The 20,321-nt window shown below is 41.6% G+C and overlaps 1 protein-coding gene across 4 annotated transcripts in view; it reads right to left on the bottom strand.

The window, feature by feature from the left end:
• Positions 1 to 20,321, bottom strand: part of CNST (consortin, connexin sorting protein) — a 116,781-nt gene that overhangs the window by 12,601 nt on the left and 83,859 nt on the right. For all 4 annotated transcript variants that reach the window (XM_055234679.2, XM_063613503.1, XM_055234683.1 and 1 more), the window contains 3 exons: positions 14,113 to 14,134; positions 13,846 to 13,942; positions 9,126 to 10,024 (listed from right to left, as the gene is read on the bottom strand). In XM_055234679.2, the coding sequence (XP_055090654.1) occupies positions 9,126 to 10,024; positions 13,846 to 13,942; positions 14,113 to 14,134 (1,018 nt within the window). The remainder of the gene's footprint in view (positions 1 to 9,125; positions 10,025 to 13,845; positions 13,943 to 14,112; positions 14,135 to 20,321) is intronic.

Below are 20,321 nucleotides of genomic sequence, written 5' to 3'. Positions count from 1 at the left end.
AAAGCCTTAAAACTAAACTTAGTTTCCCACTTCAATCGCCAAATTCTTACCCAAACAAATATACCAAGCCCTTCTATTGAGACCAAAAAGAATGTCTGAGCTATAATTAATGTAATTGTTACCGGTGGTGCTCTATGAATAAATGCAGAATTAAAAATAATTCCATCTGGCCCAGTCTTCTGTATTTGCAAATAAATAGTTCTTCCCACACTTCCCCTCAAATATCAGTGACCACCTTAAATAGCATTTTCAGAATGAACTAGTTGTGAAAACAAAATTATTCTGCAACTCTTCTGGAAGAGTAAATCCTAATGTGACAAGGAAAACATTCAGAGACACACTGCCGTTGGAAGTGCCTCCTCACAAAATTAAAGAAGAAAACAGATACCAAGTCACATTCTTTTAATGATACAGGTTTTACTCAGTTCAGAACCTCCAGGTTGGTCAATTCTGAATAAGAACACACAGTTGGCTTCCAACTGATTTGAGAATTAATATTTATAAATCGTATTATTATAGTATATCATAAACAACTTAAGTGCCAGCAATTTCACTATAGTGGCACATGTCAGAGTTACCCCTACTATTCCTAACTACAGAAACAAGTGATATTCTCTGCCTGCTTCTTTAGTGTTGGGTTCCATAATAACAACTATAATTTAGTAAATGTGTACATTTTATGTAAAGATATTTACATAATATATCATATTTAAGTTTCTCAACTCTCTTTTAGAAGTCTTAGCCCCATTTTGCAGATGAAGAGGCCAAGCTTCAAGGGCTTGAGTAACTTGCTTAAGCTTGCAGTGCCAGTAGCTGGTAGAGTTTGAAAACAAACTCAGTATCAAACCTCTTGCTAGTTCCTTAATGTGAAAATATCTTATTTTCTATGACTATTAAAATGTTGCTTTATGCCATATGCTATCATATATATTATAATTAAAACGAGATTAATAGAACTTTCAAATAAGACTCTAGCAAAAAGTCTTATCTTACACATCACCTCATTTATGAGATACTTAATGGCCAAATTTGTCCATCTAGAGATACAGGGGAAGAGGAGATTAGATGAAAGATCTTTGTGTCATTTGATTAATCTAGAAGTAGACTAATGTCATGGCTCCTTCTATGGCAAATTGATAAAAACATGTCACAGCTGGGCCAGGGAGTACCAGCTGTAAGCAGCAGCCATTTTCCAGAAAGAACATGGTGGTCACCTCAGACCCATAGCACTGCATCTTGGAACACTGCAATACAGGGAGAAGGCAAACAAGGGAAAAAACGCATTATGATGAAGTACATCAATGTCGAATCTTTAAAAAATTCACTTAAAAAGGAAAAAGGCTTTAAAAAAATAACAGGAGTTTTACAATGTGTCTGAGTTTCTAGGTTAGGCGTTACCTCATGTTTCTGTAATTTGTTTTGCTTGCTTAAGGGGACAATTTAGTAAGTACAAAATAGAAAAAGAAATGAGAATGTCAGGATATGATCCCATTTTTAAGGCCCAGAAAATTGTTTAAATAGCTGCCAGTTCAGTTACTTTAAATCCCCTCACCTTGCTGAAATTCTTTAATAGTTCTTCCAGTATCCAAAACTATATTTTTGTTTTTATGTTAACTTATTACGTGTCTCTCCCTCTAGAAAGTAAGCTTTGTGAGAGCAGGGACTTGATCTGTGTTCAGCGCTGTCTTCCTAGTTTCTGTAATATAGTAGGTGCTCACTAAATATGCCAAAGAATAAAAAAATACACAGATTAGCAATTTACATACAGATAGCACCTAGGAAATACTTGTTTGAGTAATGGAGCTTTTTCACTGAAAATAATCAAAACCAAATCTATTATTAAACGATATTTATTTTTATAAGTGAACTAAAAAAAAAAGCCTTACTGTGTATAGTGGCTGTTATTTACAACAGCCTGTATTAGCTTTGCAGACAATATAAAGATGTATTTAACAGAATCCCTATCTTTAAGGAGTTTGCAGTTTGATGTAGAAGACAGTATGTGTGCGTCTTATGATAACGGAGATTACAGCTAGACAGAACTTTGGGAAGAATGATGTTCCAGCCTCGACCTCATTTGAAGTTCTGAGGAATCGTTTGAAAGAAACAAACTTCTAGACTCCAGTGATCAGGGAATCATGGCATCAGCTAGCACTTACTGAGTACTGGCCATGAGCTAGGCACTGCTTGGTACTTTCCATGCTAAAAAGCCATGACCTAGATGTTGAGGGCTGGGAAGAAATAGGTATGTGGAAAGAAGGTTGCTCACCTCAGGGTGGAGCTGACATACACAGACGGAAAAGAGCAAAGGTGACAACATGCAAGGTGTATCTGGGAGGTGGCAAGGGGGCCAGTCTGACTATGGTACAGTCTGGGATCCCAGGACAGACAATGACGTTGGGGAGGCAGAGTGGGCCAGATGACAGGAGTCCTGAATGTCAAGTAGTACAGCCTTTATCCTGCAGCTAAAGAGAGCTGCGGGAAAGGAATGACAGTGTAAAAGTGTTTCATAGCAGGAGTTTAAACTCACAGTCTGTGTGTTCGATCAAGAACCCTCAGCTGTGGTTGGTTTAATCTGTGGAGTTTAAAAAAGCTGAATACTTCTGGACAAGGCGTGGAAACCTTCTTCCTATCATGCTACAGCTAACTCATTTCACTGACTTCCAATACCTGACTGGCTCCTTGGGTACCAGTTTGAGACCCCAAGTTTATAGAGTGCTAACATAAGACCCATTTGGAGGGGAGAAGATGAAACAAGGGACCGGGAAACTTATTAAGTAACTACTGCAAAAGTCCAGGAAGAGGCAGGACAAATATAAAAGAGTGATGAAAAAGGAAAAGAAAAAGAGCTTTGTGCAAGAGACATGGCAATCAAGAGAAGCATTAATTAATTAGAAAATGTAGAGGTCATGATAAAAACAAAAGGCAAGGACGAGACCGTTTGGAAAACAGGTAATTCCCGGGTTTTCCTTTGGGGGCTCTTTAGATATCTACATAAATTCTGGGCCAACCATTGCTCCTAAAACCTCTTACGTTATTGGAAAACTGCATTTCTTCTATCATAAGGAGGCTGGACTTCCCCTGCTCCTCTCAAAAGAGCCATTCTGGGCAGAACAACCATGATTGCTGTTTCCAAGACCCTCTTTTGTTCTGGATCCATACAGCAGCTACCAATGTGATTTCATATGCAACTACTGCTTAGTGCTAGCCTCCCATCTTCACTTGGGAAAAGAATCCCACAGCAGCTAGTCGTAAAGTAACTTCCCTGATCCCAGTGATCTAGTCAAGAACTACCTCACTTAATAGGCAACAGGGAAGAAAACTCACAGCTTCGATTAGATACCTTCTCTAAAGGCAAACCCAGGAGCAATCTGGGTTGTCATTTTTCTCCCCACTAGACACTGTGACCTTAGGTCCTCCCCTGTATTTTGCTTCATGTGATACAAGCAGGTCTGAAAACATTTAAGTAAATGTTGCTAATCTAGACAGAGGGCAAGGAACATGAGTTGCTCTCTCCCAGATTAAAAGCTTTCTTTTTTTTTTTTTTTTTTTTTGAGACGGAGTCTCACTCTATAGCCCAGGCTGGAGTGCAGTGGTGCAATCTTGGCTCACTGCAAGCTCCGCCTCCCGGGTTCACGCCATTCTCCTGCCTCAGCCTCCCGAGTAGCTGGGACTACAGGCGCCCACCACCAGGCCCGGCTAATTTTTTGTATTTTTAGTAGAGACGGGGTTTCACTGTGTTAGCCAGGATGGTCTCCATCTCCTGACCTCGTGATCCGGCCGCCTTGGCCTCCCAAAGTGCTGGGATTACAGGCGTGAGCCACCGTGCCCGGCCAGATTAAAAGCTTTCTGAAGACCCAAGCAGTAACACAGGGCTTCTTCCTCAGATTTTAGAAATAATGAAATTATTTCTAAAAACAAAAATCACTTGAATCTGAAACACTTAATATATTTTTCTGAACATGACATTTCTGCAAGTAGATTATAAATGTAGATGTTAATGAAGAAAAATAAATGATTTATCTCCACACAGCATATCATGTTGCTAAAATCTCACAAGGGGACCTCTGAATTACATACTATGATAATTTTCAATGTTCAACAATACATTAACTTTTGTAAAATGTATCCAACATTCAATTTCAACCTCACTTGTTCAGAAAACAGCTACCTCATCTCTATGCGTGTAACAGTCTGCAGAAGCTGAGTGTGCACCCCGTGGGTCGTCCTGCCACTTTGAGTTTGCATGGCACATTTCGTTCAAGTTTTGATGCTAGGAGCTCCCTCTGAGTCTCAGGCTACAGGAGGAACAGCTGAAGAGTTTAAAGAGAAGATAATGCAACTCTTCCAGGTTCCAGAACCAAGCAAACACATGATTTATTTGCACGATCAGGTTCCTGAGTAAAGGGGTTTGGGTTCCGACATTAACATCATCACGTCAGTGTATGGGTATTATAATACAATTTCATCCTTTGCCAAAAACTATGGGATGTTCACATTCAGCAAAAGGACAACACACTTGGTGCCAGACGACTGTTAGATTGCAGGCTTCATCTGCATAAAAATCCTTACCTGTATTTTTAGTCACTGCATCTGTAATGTGGCCCTCACAGAGAAGTCACTCAATAAAAATTACAGAATGAGAGAATAAACAAGTAAATCTTTCCAATGTGTTGTCTGACACTGCACATGTGATAATTTTTTTTCTTAAAAATCTATGAAAGGGCTGGGCGTGGTGGCTCACGCTTGTAATCCCAGCACTTTGGGAGGCCGAGGCGGGCGGATCACGAGGTCAGGAGATCGAGACCACGGTGAAACCCCGTCTCTACTAAAAATACAAAAAGTTAGCCGGGCGCGGTGGCGGGCGCCTGTAGTCCCAGCTACTCGGAGAGGCTGAGGCAGGAGAATGGCGTGAACCCGGGAGGCAGAGCTTGCAGTGAGCCGAGATTGCGCCACTGCACTCCAGCCTGGGTGACAGAGCCAGACTCTGTCTCCAAAAAAAAAAAAAAAAAAAAAAAAATCTATGAAAGGAGGATAAAATTTTTGATGCTTTTTAAAAACAGTATACAGTATAAACTATACTTTTGATGATAATGTGTCATGCTATTTTTTATGTAAGAAAGAATAGCAATACTTCAGATATTAAGCTACCACTTTACATAGCAAATTAATGGGTTTGAAAAAGCTTTCCAAACCTAGACAAGTTCCCTTTATACATGTCACTATATAAATAGTATAGACATTTTTAGTTCTCTATGACATTTTGTGTAAATTATTTCATTTGATGTGATGAATCCAACTGTTCAAAGCAACACAACAAAACGAGTGCTTGCACTGGGCTGGCAATGATGATCAAAACCAAGTTCCACTGGAGCCAAGGTTGGGCAATACAAGAGTGGCAAGAAAATGAAAGCAGACCGACAAGAGAAAAGGGGAAAGCTGGCAAACAAAGAACAAATCGGCATGCTCTACCACAAACACAATGGTAGAAAGAGGGAAGTAAGAGAACCTGAGGGGGGACAAATGATAGGGAGATCTGGGAAAGCAAACAGAGAAGGACCACCTGCGATAACACAGCAACGTGGAGGGGTGGAGGGGGCAGACTCATTGCCTCGGGGTTCCTAAGTGCACGAAAAATGCCGTTCATAATTACTTGGTTATTAAGAGATCATGTTCTATATCCTCTAATCACAAAAGGAAGGAAGCATAAAAAAATACTTCAAAAACAATTCCAGTAAAATTAGCCAAGTGTGACAGCAGAGATCCCCCAAAAGGCCAAGAACATCATCTGATTTCTCACTGTATCCTCAGCACCAAACACAGGGAAGACTCTTAATAAAATTTTACTGAAAGCACAAACAGAAAAAGTGTTTGAAGGCCAGGCGTGGTAGCTCACACGTGTAATCCCAGCACTTTGGGAGGCCGAGGCAGGTGGATTACTTGAGGCCAGGAGTTGAAGACCAGCCTGGCCAACATGGTGAAACCCCATCTCTACTAAAAATACAAAAAGTAGCAGGGCATGGTGGTGCATGCCTGTAGTCCCAGCTACTCGACAGACTGAGGCATGAGAATCGCTTGAACCCAAGAGATGGAGGCTACAGTGAGCTGAGATCGTGCTGCTGCACTCCAGCCTGGGCAACAGAGTGAGATTCCGTATCAAAAAAAAAAAAAAAAAAAGGTTTGAATTAAAATTTTACATGTTCAAATCTAAAATTAAAAGAAATTTTTAAAATAAAAATCCTAAGTTTGCACTTATAAGCAAACCCACAATTGCCTGGATATTTTTACTTAGTCCAAAACCTCATTGTTAAGGTATTAGAAAATATTAAGCATTAGTGATTTTTAGCATTGAAACTTTAAAAACTCCTTTCCTGACAGAGTTAGGCAGACTTTGTTAACCTATGCTTCTCAGAATAGAGAGGGTAGTAAGTATTCAGAAAGCAAATGTTTAACAATCTGCTTAGCATTGTCATAGGAAAGGAAATTAGTTTTGTTAGTCATGTATATGTAGCTTTTGGGGTTCTTAAAATAGCTTAATAAGGCCGGGCGCGGTGGCTCACGCTTGTAATCCCAGCACTTTGGGAGGCCGAGGTGGGCGGATCACGAGGTCAGGAGATCGAGACCACGGTGAAACCCCGTCTCTACTAAAAATACAAAAAAATTAGCCGGGCGTGTTGGCGGGCGCCTGTAGTCCCAGCTACTCGGAGAGGCTGAGGCAGGAGAATGGCGTGAACCCGGGAGGCGGAGTTTGCAGTGAGTCGAGACTGCGCCACTGCACTCCAGTCTGGGTGACGGAGCGAGACTCTGTCTCAAAAAAAAAAAAAAAAAAAAAAAAAAAAATAGCTTAATAGATCAATATAATCTTAGGAAAGGAGACCATTATGTATTAACTTAATAGAAAAGACAACTTTAAACACATATAATTTCCACTGTTAGCTGTTACCCAGTAGAAGTGACATTGTGTTTTGAGTCTGAGGAGGGAATATTCCATTTAGTTGTAATACACAACATTAATTTAACAATCTGCCACCTTAAAATACTTTTTCCCCAATATAAACAATTCTTTTATTTATTAGAAATAGGATGACTCAGTTGGGTACCATTTTAAATTTAGTGATGTGCGGAAAAATAATTTGGGAAAGGGCTGTTGATTAATTGTAGGCTTTGGAAATACATCTCAATAGATGATTGAAATATACAGGAGAAATGCTACAGATCTTTGATACATCCATGACAAGACCCTTGTGCATCTTCAACACAGCTGAGTAGGGAGGAGGTTGAAGATAAAGGTTACCAAAACTCAAAGAATTTCTCTGGAGGAGACATCTGGCAAACTAGATGATAGAAATTTATCCAGCCGAACAGCTTTCAGGCAGAAGCAAAAATTGAAATTCCAGAAGTTCCTATTATCCCCTCAAATATGAGTTACTGGGGAAAGATAGTTCTAAAAAGGCACACCATATGATTATCACTGTGTAACTAGTCAAATGTTGAAATGGAGGAAAACGTTTTATAAGGTGGGCAAGACAACAGGAGCACTCTGCTCCTTCTTCACAGTTTATACCTAAAAAGGTAAAATTAGACCACATGGATTCTCCCTTTACGGTCAACTTCATTACTGGCATGAAAAAGGGCAGTCAGATAATGGTAACTTTTTCGATATTACAGCTAAGATTTGAATATGGGTATATAAGCTTTGTGTTGTTAACTTCCTGTACCAGAGATTTAGTTAAAATGTACAAGAGAATGAATACCGGATTAAGTGCTTTACCATTAGCTCTAATTTTTTAAAAGACTATTTTTAACATTGTGGAAAAATATGTATTACATGAAACTGCCAGTTTAACTCTTTGTACATATACAATTCAGTGGCATTCATTACAATCAAAACATGCACCATCACCACCATCTATTTCCAACATTTTTCATTGCCACAAATGGAAATTCTGTGCCTATTAAGCAACATTAAATAGTTTTGTTAAGCAAAAACTAAGAAAAAAATCAACGGTCTGTAGAGAATTAACTGCAAATGGCAACCAAGCTGTCTGGTTAAAATAAGAGAATGAATAGTAAGCCAAGTGCTTTACTATTCTATCTAATTTTGGCAAGAAAAAAATTAGAAAGAAAACTCATTGTTTACAGAGAATTGCCTATAAATGGCAATAAAGAGAGCTAGTAATATAACAGTTATAATTACCTTAGAAAGCTTTTCACAGTCTTCTCTTTTCACATAGATTTTATTGTCTACTTTGGCTTTGTTACTTTTTCATTTCCCCCCCTTTTTTTTTTATCAATGATAATGCTGATTTAGAATACAATGAGCACAAATGGGACTTAAAAGTGAACTTGGGGGGGAAAATGGTGAAGAAAAGGAAAGGCAGCTAGTATCCTAATTTTCAGAGAAGAAAACAGGCTTACAGAGGTAAAAGGTAACTCCAACAAGCTGTTAACTACCTGGTAGGACTGCACTGGAACTAAGGCAATCGAATTCTGCTCTACTATAGCAGGCCGCCTTCGTGAGGGTGCTGTAGTTCGGATATGGCTTTTATCTTTTCTTTTTCCAAACTTTTTTTTTGTATTATCAAACAGTGAAAAATGGTCATTTTTCTTTAATCTCTTTTTTCAACTTGATATAAGGTTAAAAATTAATCCAGTACCTCTTACATTTTAAAATGTTCCCTCTATTCTTTAGACTATTTTAAAAGATTTAAAAAATACATTAACAAGAGGAAGAAACAGTAAGTACATATCATATTTTATCTGCTAGATGTATGAGAAGAAAAATGAGACTTCCTTATTAGAATGTGACTATTCTGGTTTTGATTCCAATTTCTGGAACTGCCACATAACAGTCAGGACTATAAAAAATGGATATATACAATAACGCTCACTCTAGCTGAAGGCATGCACTAGAACATCTTGTAGTATGAACATTCTAATGATTAAAAGTCATTTTATTCAATACATACAAATGTAAAAACTACTAATAATTAAAAGCTTACATTAACTAGAATTTTCCCTCCTGTTTGAGACAAGGGAAAACTTACAAAAACAAGGCAATATTTAATACATATATGTTTTTTAAATGCCATTTTACTTTTAATTGTACTTCATCTCTGATTTACCTCTGCAATCTCTATCCTTTTGGCCAGATCATCAAGAGAAAGACAGCTCTCATCAGAAGGCAGATTCTCCTGGAGACTATAGGATGCTTCTTCAGGAGAGAGATCTTGAAGGAGATCGGAGTCGTCGTCTTGGTTATCTTCATAGGAAAGGGAATCTTCAGTATCTTTTAAACATCCTTCTAAAAGGCTGTTCAAATAGTCTTCTGTTTCTTTGTTGAGTTGGTCATCTTTATCTCCCTTTTCCTCTGGGGCCATACACACCTCTGGAAGCAGTGTGCCTAAGTCAGATATTTGATTATTTCCACAGAGCACATTCTCAGAGCCGTCTGAGTCAGCCTGCGCCTGTGGTGATTTTCCATCACTGTCCGTAAGATCAGGCTGCTGCAGCTCATTTAATTCATTGTTCTCAAGTTGGTCTGTGGGCAACGCCTCAGAAGCATCCCGAAGTGGCAGACGGAGTTCTTTCCTCTGAGCCTGTGAATATCTACCCTCAGAAATCAATGAAGGAGGTATACGGTCACAGCCTGGTAAAATCAACGGCTCTGTCGCTGACTTGCTGGAAAGAAACACCGTAGGGTCTTCAGCAATGCCCTCTATTCTGGCCACATCCTGGCAGGCCTCTGTTTGAGCCAGCTGCAAGCGACTGTCATCCTCACAAGCATCCTCAGGAGAGTCTGGCCCAGACGAGCTCCCTGCTGTCTCCGAGGACTGGGTGTGGAGCGCTAACGTGGCTTCAGCGCTGCAGAGCAGCTCCTCCACGTGGTCCTTTCCTGCAGTTACCGAAAGGCTTGGGGAATCTGCCTGCCCGTCCATCTGATGACAGCAGGGACTGCTCCCCAGGGGCTCCTCTGTATGTTGGCTTTCTTTACTTGACTCTGTGCCAGAACAAGTTTTACTCTCTAAAGATGAAGAAAAATAAATTGTTAAAAATTCAAAACAACACTTTGTATAGGAAGGAAAAGAAGAGACATATGAATATGTGTAATACAACAATATTCTAACCCTTTCAAATGGAAATTCTATCTGTTGCATAATAGTGTCTTTAGGTAGAGGAAATACCTAAAATATTCAGTAAATAATCCTTATACATAACAGGGATTATTCAAAAGCATGTGAGTATGAATAAATCACTTAGTCCTCATTAAAATCAACAAAGTCATTTTCAAAGCTTTAAAAGATATTCTGAACTTTATTAAACTTTTACATTAAAATGAAGTTACAAAAATTATTTTCAGCACATTTAAGGCATGGTGTATTGGGCCGGGCACAGTGGCCACGCCTGTAATCCCAGCACTTTGGGAGGCCGAGGTGGGCGGATCACCTGAGGTCGGGAATTCGAAACCAGCCTGACCAACATGGAGAAACCCCGTCTCTACTAAAAATACAAAATTAGCTGGGCGTGGTGGCACATGCCTGTAATTCCAGCTACTCAGGAGGCTGAGACAAGAGAATTGCTTGAACCTGGGAGGCAGAGGCTGCGGTGACCTGAGATCACGGCATTGCACTCCAGCCTGGGCAACAAAAGCAAAACTCTGTCTCAAAAACAAACAAACAAACGAACAAAAAAAGACATGGTGTATTAAGTAAATATTTTTACATGATGAACCTCAGTAACACATTAATGATTTTAAATGTAAGAAAAGTAGTATTGGTCTGGTTTACTAAGATTAAAGGAACAAACTCGGTTCTCTTCAAATTTATAATTTGACCATAATACCGCTAATAAATGTGTTTGCAAATTACTTGCAACTTCTTCTTTTTTTTTTTTTTTTTTGAGACTGAGTCTCACTCTGTTGCCCAGGCTGGAGTGCAGTGGCGCGATCTCGGCTCACTGCAAGCTCCGCCTCCCGGGTTCACGCCATTCTCCTGCCTCAGCCTCCCGAGCAGCTGGGACTACAGGCACCCACCACCATGCCCGGCTAATTTTTTGTATTTTTTTTTTAGTAGAGATGGGGTTTCACCGTGTTAGCCAGGATGGTCTCAATCTCCTGACCTCGTGAACTGCCCACCTCGGCCTCCCAAAGTGCTGGGGTTACAGGCATGAGCCACCGCACCCGGCAAAATGAGACTATTTAATAGCTTATAAGTGACTGAAAAGGTACAGAATCAGTCTGAGGTGCCATTCTATGAGTAGGAGGTGGGGTGGTGGACAGCAGCTATGCCACAAAATGGAACCACTTAAAGTATGGTATCTAATGAACTGAGATACCACTTAAGTGATAAGTAATAAAGACTATCTATGGATACAATGTATTATTTACAAAATAGCCTGAAAATAGTTGCTTCATCCCATTATTTAGAAATACTACAGGAAATGGGGAAAAAAACTCCATCATAATTTTGGAAAAGGCAAGAGTTCCAAACTACATTCGAAGAGTCACCTACATTGTTGACATTTCTCTTTAAAACAGTTTGGTGAAACTGGAGCAACATTTCTTTCCCCAGAATTTAGTCCATACTCCCTCATAGGGTTATTCCTGGGACATCTGGATTGTTGAAGCCTTTGATAATCCATACAATGTACTTAGCAGAAGAAGGCTGCATTCAATCGGAAATGGGAAGGCCCAGGTTCTAGCTCTGAATCAAAGCACCAAGCAAGTGACCAAAACTTGGTACCTCAGTTTCCCCATCTGTACCACATGACTCAAAGCAGAGGCCAAGCAGGAGGAGGTGCTGGGCAGCAACCATGCTAAGTAAGTCTCAAACTCAAACGCACAGCCTGTAATAGCACTTTTCCCAATGTGCTCAACACAGAGACACGTTCACACCCAAACTGGGCAGCTTTGTGATATTTTTCCTCCTTTAAGATTGTTATGAAGCTCATTTTACTGTGATTTCTTTTTTTTTTTTTTTTTTTTTTTTTTGGGACGGAGTCTCGCTCTGTCGCCCAGGCTGGAGTGCAGTGGCGCAATTTCGGCTCACTGCAAGCTCCGCCTCCCGGGTTCACGCCATTCTCCTGCCTCAGCCTCTCCGAGTAGCTGGGACTACAGGCGCCTGCCACCACGCCCGGCTAATTTTTTTGTATTTTTAGTAGAGACGGGGTTTCACCGTGGTCTCGATCTCCTGACCTTGTGATCCGCCCGCCTCGGCCTCCCAAAGTGCTAGGATTACAAGCATGAGCCACCGCGCCCGGCCTGCTGTGATTTCTAATATAAAAATGACTGGAAAACAAAAGACGGAAGAACAGAGTCTAGTAGGACTGACCCAAGGCAACATCTCTAGCTTGTCTCAGAAGTGAAAAGGAGATAAAGTAAGATTTGAAAGAATAAAAATATACTTTGTAAAGAGTAAAAGGCTGGGCCGGGCGCGGTGGCTCACGCTTGTAATCCCAGCACTTTGGGAGGCCGAGGCAGGCGGATCACAAGGTCAGGAGATCGAGACCACGGTGAAACCCCGTCTCTACTAAAAATACAAAAAAATTAGCTGGGCGTGGTGGCGGGCGCCTGTAGACCCAGCTACTCGGAGAGGCTGAGGCAGGAGAATGGCGTGAACCTGGGAGGAGGAGGTTGCAGTGAGCCGAGATCGCGCCACTGCACTCTAGCCTGGGTGACAGAGTGAAACTCCGTCTCAAAAAAAAAAAAAAAAAAAAAAAAAGAGTAAAAGGCTGGCCGGGCATGGTGGCTCATGCCTGTAATTCCAGGACTTTGTGGGGCCGAGGTGAGAGGATTGCTTGAGCTCAGGACTTCCAGACCAGCCTGAGCAACACAGTGAGACCTCCATACCCACAAAAATTTTTAAAAATTAACTGGGGCGCCGTGGTGTGTGCCTATAATCTCAGCTATTGGGGAGACTGAGGTGGGAGGATTACTTGAGCCCAGGAGACCGCTGCAGTGAGCCGTGATGGTGCCACTGCACTCCAGCCTGGGCAACAGTGTGAGACCCTGTCTCAAAAAAAAAGGAGGGGGAAAAAGGGCAAAAGGCTAATTAGGACATCATCGACATCATCATCATCATCATATCACTTCAGGGCAACTCATCCAAAACACCTGATGCTTCCTCTCCACTATCAGGGCTCTCAGGCCCAGGAGCATCAAGCCTAGAAATATACATTAACAGTAAAATTAGATATCAAGGGAAAAAAAACCCTAAAACATATTTATTTTTATTTTCTAAAGCTTTTATAATGAGCAACATGCCAAACATTTAGAAGAAAGCCTCTTAAAATCTTTTGACATAAGGCACAAGGTGGTATGAAATACATCATAAATGCTTTAGAAATGTATATATACAAACTAAAGTATATCATATGTTAGTAAACAGAAAAAGGGAGAAATTAAATTGCTATAAATTATCAAGATACAGGGTTTTAAATATCTAAATTTACAGAACAAATTTCTGGTAAAGTATATACAATAACTGTTGGTTTTTAAACAGAAAACAATGTATGAATGTACCAACACCAATTCTATTTCAGAGCATTTTGTACAATCTTTTCTTATTCTGTTAGATATATATAACCACCTACCGAAAACATAAGAATTTTGTTTTTATAAGAACTTAGATTTTATGGTATCTACTAATAGAGGTCTAAAATGTGGAGCTACATAACATAAAGTCTTGTTTTGCTATTTTTCTAGGAGTGGCATATGTACAAAAATGTAAGTGCAAAAAAAAAAAAAAAAAACAAGATCATTGGCAGCAATTCAGATGTAACACTTGTGAAAGATCAGAGGCGGCAGGCGTCTTTTACGTCGCTCCCTAGCTGAAGTTAAAAACATACCTGACTCTTTGGTGGCAGCTCCTCCTTCCTCTGGATCTTCAGACGCTACGAACTGTGTAGAGCATTTCCTTTCCTGGGACTTCTCCACAGCTGCTATCTAAAAAGTTTAAAACAAGAAAACCCAACTTTTGGGGAAACTGTTGCATTAAACTAGGAAGCTGAAAATAACTTGGGAAAGGTTTCTTCATTTTCCAAAATAGTCCATACAACAGACATATGACACAAACATTTTTCCTAGAAATATATTCAAAAGAAACAATCTCTTACCTTATGTTTGGACAAAAGAGGACTGTAGAAAAAAAGACAGAAAAAAGAATTAAAAAAAAATTACAGCAGCAATACATTTCCAAACAAATGTCACTGAAATGGCTATAAAAAAAATACAGCTTCTCTGGATTCTAATATTAGCACAGAACATTTCCACGGCTGAAACATTACCACTGGCTCACATAGTTCAAAGTGCAGCTATATCATATGTTAATCTCCTTAGATGGCCAATTACTATTGGAAACCCCCAAAGAAGCAACAAATGCTATACTCCAGAAGAAAAAAAAAAAAGAATGCTAACCTTTTGCTAATAAATAAAGACAATTTCACATACACATATTTAAAAAATTTCAGTTTATGTCATTTTAGTCTAAAATAGATTATGGTTGAAGATAATTTTGTTGGAATTCTCCATGGAAACAGATAACAAAAAGTATAAATATTAAAAGTTAGGGAATACCCAAGATAACAGAATGTACATATCCATTAAAGGCACACACAAAAATGCTCATTGCCACTTTATTCATAATATTCACAAAACAAGAAACATCCTAAATGTCTACTAATAATAGAATGAATAAATTGCTGCATAGTCATCCAAGAAATCTGTACTGCAATAAAACAGAGCAAACCACTGTTACATGCAACAACATGGAACGAGACATACTGATGGGTGCAAGAATCTAGACATAAAAATCTATATTCTGCATGATCCCATTTATATAAAATTACAGGACAGGCAAATACATTGTTATAGAGCCCAGATAGTGGTTACTATTGGGGGCGGGTATGAAGTTGGTAGGTGCATGAGGGAGCCTTCTGAAGGGCTGGAATGTTCCATATCTTGTGCCTTGCTCAGAGTGGTAGTCACATAGACATATATGTTTATGCAAAAATTCATCAAGCTTGTACACTTTATGTGTAACTTGAAAATATTTTTAAATATTAAAAAATTTAAAAGTAATGATATGGGGGGAATTATCCAAATTTTGAAGCATAAAGACACCATGCTCATGTCATGTTCAATAAATATTTGTTAGTGAGTTCTTTATCTGCTGCATGAGCTATGCAACAATTACCTGGCACTGTCTCACTATTAACAGAGCTTTAGTTTACTCTCCATGATTCTGAGAGAAAAGGAGAAAAAGTTATCCATAGAATGGAAAGTCTTTTAGCCTTTGTATTGAGAATTCATGTTCTAAATTCCAGAAATTTGCACTAGTTTAAACACTATTGTGTCCCTTTGTCCTCAGAAATCTGGATCTCTGAATAAGGAATTTTTTTTTAAAAAGTAAGTGCCTTACTATTATTATTATTTAGTTTAAAAAATCCAACTCCTTGATACAATTCAAGCAACTGAAAATTACCTGGTAAATGCAGCTTTTCTTCTGCAAGATTTTGGTTAGCTACTGTATTCTATTTGCTTTCCAGCATCAGACTACTCCTAAAAATGTTATGTTTTTACTACAACACACAAACATTAGTGAGTAGAATCGAAAGCCCTAATACACAATTCTGTCCATCTGAACTGCTCATCTCTTAACCAAAAAGAGATCAAAATCAGAAGTTATATTTTTAAATATCTAATCAGAAGAATCTTTTGAACCTACGTAAAGCTGACCTTTTACTGAGTTCAGTGTAAGAAACTCAATAAAAACTGAGAAAGGAACATAATAAATGAAAGATACTCCCCGGGGCCTGAAAGCTTGGGGGGATGAATAACTCCTCCCTCCTCAGGCCCAGTCCCAAGGTGCAAGGCCACTTGTGCGCCAAGTGCACATCAGCGAGATAGCAGAAGCAGGAAGAGGGCTGGCCGGAAGACACACACCCCTGAGGATGGAGAGATTGGCCATCCAGGTACCACATAGCAGTTACATCAGACAGGGACACTTCCTGTTTACAGGAGACCATAAAACCTCGGCCCCATCCTCATGTGGGGCTGATGCCATTTTAGGCCTCAGCCCGTCTATACCCAAGTGCTCATTAAAACAGTGTGTTGCTCCACACCGCTTTGTGCTGTTGGTTGGTGCACTCTCGGGATTTGAACAAATACTAGAGCCTTGCACCTGGTGCCGAAACCCGGGCCCTTGCTCACCACCTCTGTACCTTATTCCTAACTGTCCACTCTCCTTCAATATGTTGATGATCTGCTCCAGTGTAGCCCCTCTCAAAAAGACTGCAATGCCCATATTATCTCTCTTTTAAATGTCCTGGCAGACTGGGGGTAGTGGGTCTCCCCTAAGAAAGCAGAATTATGCACCCCCTCAGTCACCTACCTAGGCCTAGCTCTTACCCTGCAAACCTGAGGGCTCACAACCGACTGCATACCCCTCCTCCAGTCCCTTCCACCTCCGCAAACTAAGCAAAAAATTCTCTCTTTTCTAGGACTAGCGGGATATTTTAGGCTCTGGGTTCCTTCCTTCGCTCTACTTGCCAAACCATTACACTAAGCTACTAAAGGCCCTCTCCATAAGCCTTTAAACCCCCACAGCCGATTACCCAACCTTTCCGTCTGCTCCAGAAGGCTCTCACCTCAGCCCCCAACCTCACTCTCCCAGACCTCACCAAACCTTCCTCCCTCTATCCCGATGAACGGCGTGGAGTTGCACTACATGTTCTAACCCAGTCTAAGGGACCCGCCCTCCAGATTGTTGCCTACCTCTCTAAACAGCTCGCAACCACAGTTCTCAGATGGCTTGCCTGTCTCCAAGCACTGGTGGCAGCTGCTGTCCTCACCCTTGAAAGCCTAAAACTATCCCTTCATTCCAACCTAGCAGTTTATTCAACCCATAACATCAAAGACATGCTAGCTCACTGCAGTGTACTAAGTCTCATGTCTGCCCCATGGCTCCTTCAACTGTATGCTCTATTCATAGAAACTCCCCAAATCACCGTGCTAACCAGCTCCCATTTAAACCTGGCCATGCTCTTACCTGAAGCCACTACCTCCCAAGACCCTGCACACTTCTGTGTGGACACCGTTCAAACCTTTCTTATATCTTTTCCAAACCTAACACATCAACCCCTTCCAGATGCCTCATTTACTTGGTTTGTAGATGGCAGCTCCTTCCTACATCAAGGACGCCGACATGCTGGCTATGCTATAATGTCACCCGCCCACACTATTGAAGCCAATCTGCTCCCCTTAGGAACCACCTCCCAAAAGGCTGAACTGATCACCCTCACTCGAGCTCTCACTCGAGCAGCTGGACAACAAATGAACATATATTCAGATTCTCGTTACGTGTTCCACAGAGTGTGCTCACATGTCCATCTGGAAAGAAGGGGGTTTCCTAACTGCAAACAACACTCCTGTCATAAACGGCTCTCTCATGGGCAAGCTCCTTCAGGCTGCCCGGCTCCCGCAGAAAGCTGCCGTCATTCACTGCAGGGGCCACCAAACCCCAGACAATCCTATACGGGCTGGAAATGCGCTAGCAGATCAGGTGGCCAAACAAGTAGCCCTACAACCGTGCAAGGCCAGTTTCTGTCCCTGTCCTTGTTCTTTCCTCTTTACTCCTCAGAAGAAAAGGAGGACTTCCAGGCCCAGAACCTCCAAAAGCAAGGACCGTGGTACATCAAGGAAGGGCGCTTCTTGCTCTTCCTCATGCTCAAAGAATGCCTATCCTCCAAAGCCTCCACAACTCTTTCCATGTCGGCTACAAACCTCTCTTGCAACTTCTCCGCCCTATTCTCACTTGTCCTCACCTTTCCAGCCATGTTCTTAGAGATCACCCAGTCCTGCTCTATCTGCCACTCAGTGTCACCCCAGGGCTCCCTCTGGCCACTGCCTTTTTCTAACCACCAAGCCCAGGGCCAGGTACCTGGGCAAGATTGGCAGGTAGACTTCACTCACCTGATAAATGGCTCCACTACCTTCTAGTCTTTGTCTGTACTTTCTCTGGGTGGGTAGAAGCGTTCCCAACAACTTCAGAAGGTGCAAATGTCGTCATACAAACTCTCATCATGTATATAATTCCCCGTTTCACACTCCCAACGTCCATCCAATCCAATAACAGGCCCACCTTTATCAGCCAAATTACCCAAGTTGTCTCCACATCCTTAGGAATAAAATGGGTTCTCCATACACCTTACAGGCCTCAATCTTCAGGCAAACTTGAAAAGGTCAACTCTGTCCTTAAAGCTCAACTCACCAAGCTGGCTCTAGAAACCCACCAGTCGTGGACGAGAAATCTCCCTTTCACCCTCATGAGACTCCGCACAACATCAAAAGCACCCTCTTTTTATAGTCCCTTTGGAATCATGTATGGACGAACTTTTGTCTTAGGGCCTCCACCCTTACCAGACTCTGAGCCACTCGGGAATTACTTCCCCTCCTCAATCCAGACATAGTCTTTCATTTGTGAAGCAGCGAATGAGGCCAGGCCTCTCCCTGCCGACACCTCCTTGTCCTCTCAACATAACTGTCTTGCAGGCACAGACGTGTTTATTGGCCAACCTGACCCTCACAAAAAGCTACAACCAAAGTGGACAGGCCCCTACGCTGTGATACTCAGCACGCCAACAACATGAGAGTCCAAGGACTCCCCAACTAGGTCCATCGTACCAGGGTCAAGCTCACCCCAAAGGCTACTTCTTCCTCCAAAACATTAACAGATAAGTGGTTGTCCAGGCCAATTTCTCCTACCAAGCTGAAATTAACCAAAAGATTTTTTCTTAAAACCAAAACACGAGGAAGACTAAACACCTGCTTCCAGAGATGGCCTGTAGCTACCCAACCAGATGCTGTGCCTCACTTCCAACCAAAAGTCTTAATACAAGAATATCCCTCACCACGATCCTTATATGGTCAGTAGCCGCCCTGCTGTCCACAGCAGCCCTTCAGAGCTGCTGTGAGTGTTATCAGTCTTTCCACCACGGAGGAAAGGTGCAACAATCCTTCACTCACCATACTCACGTCAACAGTCCTTCACCCACCATAGTCATATAGAAAGATCCTGTTGTGGAACCTTAGTTGAGGAATGTGTTGAATCAGGAAAGAGTTATTATAAAGTAAAAAATCTAGGAGTATCTGGCAGTCATAATGGGGCTACATGTCCAAAAGGGAAGCAGTGGCTTTGCTTCACCAAAATTGGACAATGGGGAGTAAACTCTTAAGTGCTCAAGGACATAAAGAGAGAACAGATTATAGCCAAAGCAAAAGCCTCAAAACCAACAACTACCCCTCAAAATCACCCGTGGTATTTCCATCCCTTTATACAAAACTACAAACAGACATACCCCTTCTCAAGCCAGAAAAAAATCTGTTTGTAGATGTAGGAGAGGGCATCTCGCTTACCACGAATGTGTCCAATTGCTGGGTATGTGAGGGAGCGTGCATGCGTGAACAGTGGCCGTCCAATTGCTGGGTAAGTAGGGGAGCCCGCAGGAGTGAACAGTGGCCATGGTATGGGATAGAAATTCCCTCTTAATTACTAGCATTTCAAAATCCCAGCCTCACTTTGAATTCTCAGGAACGCCCACAGTCCTGGACACTTACCAACCCAGTAAGAGGGAGGGCGTGCAATCCCGCAAGTGGACTGATAAAACCCATCGCGCCGTAGGTGAAAGCCCCTGTCACCAAACCCTAACAGTCAACGCCTCCACAGCCGAGTGGTGGCCAAGGTTACCCCCCGGAGCCTGGTCTCCTTCTAACTTAAGCTACCTCAATTGCGTCTTGTCAAAAAAGGCCTGGAACTGTACAAACACCACTAACCCTTCTGCCGTGTACCCTCACCTAAGTGCACTATGCGACAGTCCTAGGAACACCAGCTGACAATGGGCTGCCCCTGATGGATTCCTTTGGATGTGTGGAACCCAGGCTTACTCACGGCTGCCTTATCACTGGCAAGGTACTTGCTTCCTAGGCACAATTAAACCTGGATTCATTTTACTTCCAAAGCAGGCGGGCAACACCCTCGGAGTCCCTGCGTATGATAACCACAGAAAAACAGTCCTTAAAGGCAGGAGGAAGCCAAAGACGGCGAGAGGACAAGTGGCCTCCGCAATGGATCATCGAATATTACGGTCCTGCCACCTGGGCTGAGGATGGTTCACAGGGTTATCGCACTCCCACATATATGCTAAATAGAATATTAGACTACAGGCTGCTCTAGAGATAATCACTAACCAAACCGCCTCAGCCCTGGAAATGCTCGCGCAACAACACCAAATGCGCGCGGCAATTTATCAAAACACGCTGGCACTAG

This window comes from Symphalangus syndactylus, chromosome 19, assembly GCF_028878055.3.
Source record: "Symphalangus syndactylus isolate Jambi chromosome 19, NHGRI_mSymSyn1-v2.1_pri, whole genome shotgun sequence".
In the NCBI taxonomy this organism is placed as follows: Eukaryota; Metazoa; Chordata; class Mammalia; order Primates; family Hylobatidae; genus Symphalangus; species Symphalangus syndactylus.
Note: the sequence above shows the minus strand (reverse complement) of the source record. Positions and strands in the feature narration are given on the sequence as shown.